Source organism: Etheostoma spectabile, unplaced genomic scaffold (assembly GCF_008692095.1).
Source record: "Etheostoma spectabile isolate EspeVRDwgs_2016 unplaced genomic scaffold, UIUC_Espe_1.0 scaffold00008259, whole genome shotgun sequence".
NCBI lineage: Eukaryota > Metazoa > Chordata > Actinopteri > Perciformes > Percidae > Etheostoma > Etheostoma spectabile.
In genome coordinates, this window is record NW_022603576.1 from 1 (window position 1) to 10,000 (window position 10,000).

Consider the following 10,000-nt stretch of genomic DNA (forward strand, 5'->3'; position numbering starts at 1 on the left):
TGTGATTCGTGGTGTGGTTGTGCGTCTACGCGTCGCTGCAGCGTCGTAGAAGTGCAGGTGGTAATCGGTGAAGAGCGCCCCCGCGTAGTGGTGGTCAGTACTGCAGTCCGCCTGGCCCTGAGGACACACACACACACAGGGACACACACTTATATTTAATATATATTTAATGACGTATTTAATGTCCTACTATGTGAATAAGGAGAAGTTGAGGATAAATCCTATTTTTCTAAAATAAAAAAAAGTAAAAAATACTCATCTTACAGGAAATGTCCCAATGTACTGATGGAGTAGTTGTTAGAGATGTAAAATCTATATAATATAAATCTATCAATAATATATAAAATACATATATATACATATGTGTATATATGTATAAACATTGTGTATATGTACATATGTATATATACAGTGCAGGTCTATCTATATATATATATACATATATATACAGTGCATATGTGTATATGTATATATACATATTATGATTATATCATATATATATATATATATATAGCCTATATATACAGCCTATATCTATACAGTGCATATGTGTATATGTATATATACATATATATGTATATATACATATATGTATATACATATATGTTTATATATCTATATATATATCTATGTATAATATAGGCTATATATAATATAGCCTATATTTACAGCCTAATAATACAGTGCATATGTGTATAATGTATATACACATATGCACATATATACATACATATATACGTATATATGTGTGTGTTATATAATTGTATATATTTTGTTTCTAATGCAATGGCCAAAAAAAGACAAGTTTATTTGTTTAAGTTAATAATGAGCCCGTTTAGGGCTGGGCATACACATAAAGTTATTATATATTAATAAAGTAAATACAAACTAACTAACTAATAATAAAGGGTGTGTCCTTAAAGAAGAAGAGGAGGAGGAGGAGGAGGAGGAGGAGGAGGAGGAGAGGAGGAGGAGGAGGAGGAGGAAGGTTTCTTACGGCCACGGTGGAGCGGAAGTGGTACGAGCTGTGATGAAGACGAGCCACGTGAAGAGGCACTCATGTTCCCCCTGCAGAACCAGCACAGAGACCCCGTTAACCCTTAAAACATCAGCTCTGGGTCTACTCTGCAGGTCTAGACCACTCTATAATTACAGATAGAGCAGGTCTAGACCACTCTATAATTTACAGATAGAGCAGGTCTAGACCTCTCTATAATTTACAGATAGAGCAGGTCTAGACCACTCTATAATTTACAGATAGAGCAGGTCTAGACCTCTCTTAATTTACAGATAGAGCAGGTCTAGACCGCTCTATAATTTACAGATAGACAGTCTAGACCTCTCTATAATTTACAGATAGAGCAGGTCTAGACCGCTCTATAATTTACAGATAGAGCAGGTCTAGACCGCTCTATAATCTACAGATAGAGCAGGTCTAGACCGCTCTATAATTTACAGATAGAGCGGGTCTAGACCGCTCTATAATTTACAGATAGAGCAGGTCTAGACCGCTCTATAATTTACAGATAGAGCAGGTCTAGACCACTCTATAATTTACAGATAGAGCAGGTCTAGACCGCTCTATAATTTACAGATAGAGCAGGTCTAGACCCTCTATAATTTACAGATAGAGCAGGTCTAGACCGCTCTATAATTTACAGATAGAGCAGGTCTAGACCTCTCTATAATTTACAGATAGAGCAGGTCTAGACCGCTCTATAATTTACAGATAGAGCAGGTCTAGACCGCTCGATAATCTACAGATAGAGCAGGTCTAGACCGCTCTATAATTTACAGATAGAGCAGGTCTAGACCGCTCTATAATCTAAAGATAGAGCAGGTCTAGACCACTCTATAATTTACAGATAGAGCAGGTCTAGACCACTACATAATTTACAGATAGAGCAGGTCTAGACCTCTCTATAATTTACAGATAGAGCAGGTCTAGACCGCTCTATAATTTACAGATAGAGCAGGTCTAGACCACTCTATAATTTACAGATAGAGCAGGTCTAGACCGCTCTATAATTTACAGATAGAGCAGGTCTAGATCGCTCTATAATTTACAGATAGAGCAGGTCTAGACCACTCTATAATTTACAGATAGAGCAGGTCTAGACCTCTCTATAATTTACAGATAGAGCAGGTCTAGACCGCTCTATAATTTACAGATAGAGCAGGTCTAGACCACTCTATAATTTACAGATAGAGCAGGTCTAGACCTCTCTATAATTTACAGATAGAGCAGGTCTAGACCTCTCTATAATTTACAGATAGAGCAGGTCTAGACCACTCTATAATTTACAGATAGAGCAGGTCTAGACCACTCTATAATTTACAGATAGAGCAGGTCTAGACCTCTCTATAATTTACAGATAGAGCAGGTCTAGACCGCTCTATAATTTACAGATAGAGCAGGTCTAGACCTCTCTATAATTTACAGATAGAGCAGGTCTAGACCGCTCTATAATTTACAGATAGAGCAGGTCTAGACCGCTCTATAATCTACAGATAGAGCAGGTCTAGACCGCTCTATAATTTACAGATAGAGCGGGTCTAGACCGCTCTATAATTTACAGATAGAGCAGGTCTAGACCGCTCTATAATTTACAGATAGAGCAGGTCTAGACCACTCTATAATTTACAGATAGAGCAGGTCTAGACCGCTCTATAATTTACAGATAGAGCAGGTCTAGACCTCTCTATAATTTACAGATAGAGCAGGTCTAGACCACTCTATAATTTACAGATAGAGCAGGTCTAGACCTCTCTATAATTTACAGATAGAGCAGGTCTAGACCGCTCTATAATTTACAGATAGAGCAGGTCTAGACCGCTCGATAATCTACAGATAGAGCAGGTCTAGACCGGTCTATAATTTACAGATAGAGCAGGTCTAGACCGCTCTATAATCTACAGATAGAGCAGGTCTAGACCACTCTATAATTTACAGATAGAGCAGGTCTAGACCACTCCATAATTTACAGATAGAGCAGGTCTAGACCTCTCTATAATTTACAGATAGAGCAGGTCTAGACCGCTCTATAATTTACAGATAGAGCAGGTCTAGACCGCTCTATAATTTACAGATAGAGCAGGTCTAGACCGCTCTATAATTTACAGATAGAGCAGGTCTAGATCGCTCTATAATTTACAGATAGAGCAGGTCTAGACCACTCTATAATTTACAGATAGAGCAGGTCTAGACCTCTCTATAATTTACAGATAGAGCAGGTCTAGACCGCTCTATAATTTACAGATAGAGCAGGTCTAGACCACTCTATAATTTACAGATAGAGCAGGTCTAGACCTCTCTATAATGTACAGATAGAGCAGGTCTAGACCTCTCTATAATTTACAGATAGAGCAGGTCTAGACCACTCTATAATTTACAGATAGAGCAGGTCTAGACCACTCTATAATTTACAGATAGAGCAGGTCTAGACCGCTCTATAATTTACAGATAGCGGTCTAGACCACTCTATAATTTACAGATAGAGGTCTAGACTACTCTATAATTTACAGATAGAGGTCTAGACCCCTCTATAATTTACAGATAGAGCAGGTCTAGACCACTCTATAATTTACAGATGGAACAGGTCTAGACCCCTCTATAATTTACAGATAGAGCAGGTCAAGACCGCTCTATAATTTACAGATAGAGCGGGTCTAGACCGCTCTATAATTTACAGATAGAGCAGGTTTAGACCGCTCTATAATTTACAGATAGAGCAGGTCTAGACCGCTCTATAATTTACAGATAGAGCAGGTCTAGACCGCTCTATAATTTACAAGGACCCAAGACGACCAAGCGCGTGTTAAATGAGCCTTTTATACATTGTTGTGTTTCTTTAGAAATAAACAACGGACGAATAGAGTCTTTGAATGCTCCAGACGTACAGTTACTCACTGTTAAAGTGACGTCAAAATGAATGGGAGTCAATGGGATGCTAACGGCGACTAGGTGCTTCGTAGCATGGATTTGTGTCCACGTCCCTGATTAGCGTGAGCGAGGCTGTGATTAGCATGTTGTCCTCCTAGTGTGAGGGACACCTGCCACACCTCCATTATTCAGCAGTGTTGTCCCACACTTCCTGCATTATTCACTGTAATGGTACCTGAGCTAGTGGACTGGAACCTCACTGACCCTAAACCCAACACACGCACGCGCGCACGCACGCGCGCACACACGCACACACACACGCACACACACACACACACACACACACACACACACACACACACACACACAAACTTGATCCAAGCATGTTGTCTATCAAGCAACTTCCCAGTCGCTGTTTCTCCCGTATCCTGTTTTTGGTTTTTGCTTTTATCTTTTGGTCTTTTTGAATTTTTGGGTTTTGAGATTTGGGGATTTTTGTTTGTTGCTGGACTCTATTTATATTCTAACTATTTTTTGGAACCCTCTTCTGCCGGCCTGCCCTTCTCTACGTTTGGCTCCTCCTTTCCTGGGATTGTAACAACATGTGTACGTTCAGAAGTTAGAAAGAGGAAGGGGACGGCCATCTGGCGAAATATCCGGCATCACCTGAACAATCCCAGAAATAAACCATAGTGGTAGACAAATCAACCGGCCAGGTGAGACGTCTACCTGGGTGTTGGACGGGTATTTGCTCCAGGTGACATGTTTACCTGGGTGTTGGACGGGTATTTGCTCCAGGTGACATGTTTACCTGGGTGTTGGACGGGTATTTGCTCCAGGTGACATGTTTACCTGGGTGTTGGACGGGTATTTGCTCCAGGTGACATGTTTACCTGGGTGTTGGACGGGTATTTACTCCAGGTGACATGTTTACCAGGGTGTTGGACGGGTATTTGCTCCAGGTGACATGTTTACCTGGGTGTTGGACGGGTATTTGCTCCAGGTGACATGTTTACCTGGGTGTTGGACGGGTATTTGCTCCAGGTGACATGTTTACCTGGGTGTTGGACGGGTATTTGCTCCAGGTGACATGTTTACCTGGGTGTTGGACGGGTATTTGCTCCAGGTGACATGTTTACCTGGGTGTTGGACGGGTATTTGCTCCAGGTGACATGTTTACCTGGGTGTTGGACGGGTATTTGCTCCAGGTGACATGTTTACCTGGGTGTTGGACGGGTATTTGCTCCAGGTGACATGTTTACCTGGGTGTTGGACGGGTATTTGCTCCAGGTGACATGTTTACCTGGGTGTTGGACGGTATTTGCTCCAGGTGACATGTTTACCTGGGTGTTGGACGGGTATTTGCTCCAGGTGACATGTTTACCTGGGTGTTGGACGGGTATTTGCTCCAGGTGACATGTTTACCTAGGTGTTGGACGGGTATTTGCTCCAGGTGACATGTTACCTGGGTGTTGGACGGGTATTTGCTCCAGGTGACATGTTTACCTGGGTGTTGGACGGGTATTTGCTCCAGGTGACATGTTTACCTGGGTGTTGGACGGGTATTTGCTCCAGGTGACGGGGTTCACGTCCAGCAGAGAGGAGCAGGCCTCCGACTCATCGAAGCTGCACAGGTGGACCACCAGCAGCTCCGTAGAACTACGCAGGAATAATGCGAAAATATAAATATATACAAATATAACATTATTTACTGCCATGTCTAGTTCATGTAAGAATATTATTTACTGCCATGTCTAGTTTTAATATTGATATTAATATATAAGAACATTATGTACTGTCATGTCTAGTTTTAGTATTAATAATAATAGTAAAATAAAATAAGTATGAATACAGTATAGATATACACACTGTATATGTATATATAAATACATACTTCATAAGCAGGGTGACTCTCATGTTGACGGGAACGAACTGGCTGATGGGAACTCTGTAGATGTAGTTTCCGTGCCTGAGGGGAAAGTTTCAGGTATATGTGTGTGTAGTGTGTTCTAACATGTATATACATTTTTTATTTTAATGTTTTACATGTTCAATTAAACTACTACTACACACATTGTAATTTACACTCTGTAGCATACATATAATATAGTAATCTTGGTGTATTTCCTGTTTTTCTTCACTCACCCACAGCCGTCTCTCAGGCAGTATTTGCTGTCGATCTCCTGCTGGTTTTCTTTGATTATTATCGAATGGATCGTGGTGTTCGTCCCTGATGAGGGACAAGTATAAAGACATGTCAAATTGTGTGCAAAATGTTTTTTTTTTCTGTTTAAAACCCAACTTTATTCCCCCATCTGTCAGCAGAGGTGGGTGTAACAAGGTACATGTAGTCTGTTACATCTACTCTGTTACATTTACTTGAGTAAGGAAGAAAATAGAGAAAGTAGGGGAGAGGAAGATGTTAGCTAAGCTGAAATCCATCATGGACAACACCTCTCCCCCCTACATGACACTGTGGGGTCCCTGAGCAGCTCCTTCAGCAGCAGGCTGATACTTTGTACTCTGGCAACCGCACTTTACAAACTTTTACACTACATTTACAAAACCTTTACACTACCTTTACAAAACCTTTACAAAACCTTGACACTACCTTTACAAAACATTTGCAAACATTTACAAAACCTTTACACTACCTTTACAAATCCTTGACACTACCTTTACAAAACCTTTACAGTACCTTTACACAATCTTTACAAAACCTTTACAAAACCTTTACAAAACCTTTACAAAACCTTTACAAAACCTTTACACTACCTTTACAAAACCTTTACAAAACCTTGACACCACCTTTACAAAACATTTACACTACCTTTACACTACCTTTACAAAACATTTATAAAACCTTTACACTACCTTTACAAAGCTTTACAAAACCTTTACAAAACCTTTACACTACCTTTACACTACCTTTACAAAACCTTTACACTACCTTACACTACCTTTACAAAACCTTTACACTACCTTTACAAAACCTTTACACTACCTTACACTACCTTTACAAAACCTTTACACTACCTTAACAAAACCTTTACACTACCTTTACAAAACCTTTACAAAACATTTACAAAACATTTACACTACCTTTACAAAACCTTTACACTAACTTTACACTAGCTGTACACTACCTTTACACTATCTTTACAAAACATTGAAACTACCTTTATAAAACCTTAACACTACCTTTACAAAACCTTTATACTACCTGTACAAAACCTTTACAAAACATTTACCCTACCTTTACACTACCTTTACAACACATTTACAATACCTTTACACTACCTTTACACTACCTTTACAAAACCTTTACAAAACATTGACACTACCTTTACAAAACCTTTACACTACCTTTACAAAACCTTTACACTACCTTCACACTACCTTTACAAAACCTTTACACTACCTTTACAAAACCTTTACAAAACATTGACACTACCTTTACAAAACATTTACAAAACCTTTACAAAACCTTGTCAAAACCTTTACACTACCTTTACAAAACCTTTACAAAACCTTTACACTACCTTTACAAAACCTTTTCAATACCTTTATTTGACTCCATTTTACATATCAGTCTATAGTGTTTTTGCTTTTCACTGTAGAAAACCACTGCTGCTGTAATAAGGGAATTTCCCAACTGTGGGATGAATAAAGTATTATCTCATCTATTTTAAGTTTTTGAAAACAATAACCTTCCAGGAGTAGTTTTAAATCACTATACTTTTACTTTTACTTGTAGATTAGTGAAGAAGAAACTGTCTTCCTCCGCTGCATTACACTAAAATGAGCTCCTTACTTTTCTTTTTCCCTCTGTGGTATTCTACGTGTCATTGTTTTTTTGTAATTAAAGATATAGAAGGCGAACACTCACAGTCTCGGGCGTTTTTCAACTTGTCATAAAAGTCTTCTGTTCTTCTTCCTGTTTAGCAAAAGCACACCAACAATTAAAATATTAAACATCCTTTGTCGGTCGGGCTCTACTTATATACATTTGTGTGCAACGGCACTCGTTTGCTGGGGGTGTCTCTAACGTAAAAGACTGGGGGCGTCTCTAATGTAAAAGGCCGGAGGGGGCGTCTGTAATATAAAAGACTAGGGGTGTCTCTCATGTAAAAGGCTGGGGGACTCTCTAATGTAAAAGACCGGGGGCGTCTCTAATGTAAAAGACTGGGGGCGTCTCTAATGTAAAAGACCGGGGGCGTCTCTAATGTAAAAGACTGGGGGCGTCTCTAATGTAAAAGGCCGGGGGCGTCTCTAATTGTAAAAGACCGGGGCGTCTCTAATGTAAAAGACTGGGGGCGTCTCTAATGTAAAAGACTAGGGGCGTCTCTAATGTAAAAGACTGGGGGCGTCTCTAATGTAAAAGACTGGGGGAGTCTCTAATGAAAAAGACTGGGGCGTCTCTAATGTAAAAGACCGGGGGTGTCTCTAATGTAAAAGGCCGGGGGCGTCTCTAATGTAAAAGACCGGGGGCGTCTCTAATGTAAAAGACTGGGGGCGTCTCTAATGTAAAAAACGGGGCGTCTCTAATGTAAAAGACTGGGGGCGACTCTAATGTAAAAGACCGGGGGCGTGTCTAATGTAAAAGACTGGGGGCGTGTCTAATGTAAAAGACCGGGGGCGTCTCTAATGTAAAAGACCGGGGGCGTCTCTAATGTAAAAGACTGGGGGCGTCTCTAATGTAAAAGACTGGGGGCGTCTCTAATATAAAAGACCGGGGGCGTCTCTAATGTAAAAGACTGGGGCGTCTCTAATGTAAAAGACTGGGGGCGTCTCTAATGTAAAAGACCGGGGGCGTCTCTAATGTAAAAGACTGGGGGCGTCTCTAATGTAAAAGACCGGGGGCGTCTCTAATGTAAAAGACCGGGGGCGTGTCTAATGTAAAAGACTGGGGGCGTGTCTAATGTAAAAGACCGGGGCATCTCTAATGTAAAAGACTGGGGGCGTCTCTAATGTAAAGACCGGGGGCGTCTCTAATGTAAAAGACCGGGGGCGTGTCTAATGTAAAAGACTGGGGGCGTGTCTAATGTAAAAGACCGGGGGCGTCTCTAATGTAAAAGGTGTGTTGTTACCTGACACATCAGACACTTCTTCTCCAGCTGATGTAGCGAAGGTGGAGGTGGAGGTGGCGTTGGAGCCCTTGCTGCCCCCTGCAGGCGGAGGGCAGCAGTATACCCGTTCACAGTACAGCAGGTCACAGAAGTCCACGTCGGGGGGCCAGCGGTCGGGGGGACTGGTCGCTGGGACTGGTCAAAAGAAGACGGAGTTAACATTGTAAAAATGAGCTGTTTCTCAAAAAACAGTTTTTATTTCAGTTAGAATTGCTGCTAATATGTTTATAAATGGATTTGGATGATGTGGAAAAGTAAAAAGCAGAAGACATTTAAGTAATTTGAGTGCCTCTACTCTTCTTCTGTAATTTGACATGGTTGCAAGATCAATATTTGCAGGTGGAACACAAGTTAGCAGAAGTCAATATGTGAAGGTCACATGCTTTTATTTTGGTAGATTTACTACTTTACTTTGGCACATTGTCTTGATTACTTTCTTTGGAAGGAAAACCTCCAAAAAATGAGATTGCAAAAAACTAAATTAGACCTTATTTATTGTTTGGTGACCAAAAAACTAACAGAAAAAAATCGTCACACCAGAATCAGTTTTTAAATTTTTCGTTTGACACCCAGGCTGTAGTACTCGAGTCCGGTCTTGGACTGGAGTCCGGACTCAAGACCGTTTTTCTGTGGTCTCAGAGTTGTCTCGGACTCGCTAGTATTTGGACTCGGACTTGTCTCGGTCTCGGCCGCTGGTCTTGCCCAATATGGCTTCTGGTCTGGACCGAGTCCAGGTGTCTTTATTATGTTGATAATAATATTGGAGGGAAAGTGAAACCCAAAATGATTGTCTTGATACTGTCATGCATAAGACCTTTATTCTGTCCTGGACTCGGTCTTGACTCGGACTCAAACCTTTTTGGACTCGGTCTTGTCTTGGACTTGACTAGTCCTGGTCTTGAACTAAGGTGGTCTTGACTACAGCCCTATTTGACACCTTTAACAAATACACTTGTTTTTAATTTCCTAATTACAAATAAATTACGGA

The 10,000-nt window shown here is 40.6% G+C and overlaps 1 protein-coding gene across 1 annotated transcript in view; it reads right to left on the bottom strand.

Moving 5' to 3' along the window:
- Window positions 1–6: 6 nt before the first annotated feature.
- The window catches only part of myrfl (myelin regulatory factor like), a gene marked incomplete at its 3' end in the record, with an annotated part of 26,349 nt that continues 16,355 nt past the window's right edge, over window positions 7–10,000 (bottom strand). Inside the window, 8 exon segments of the mRNA XM_032508547.1 lie at window positions 7–117; window positions 998–1,056; window positions 1,059–1,068; window positions 5,431–5,542; window positions 5,778–5,852; window positions 6,029–6,113; window positions 7,773–7,820; window positions 8,974–9,147. Of these exon segments, the coding sequence (XP_032364438.1) occupies window positions 7–117; window positions 998–1,056; window positions 1,059–1,068; window positions 5,431–5,542; window positions 5,778–5,852; window positions 6,029–6,113; window positions 7,773–7,820; window positions 8,974–9,147 (674 nt within the window).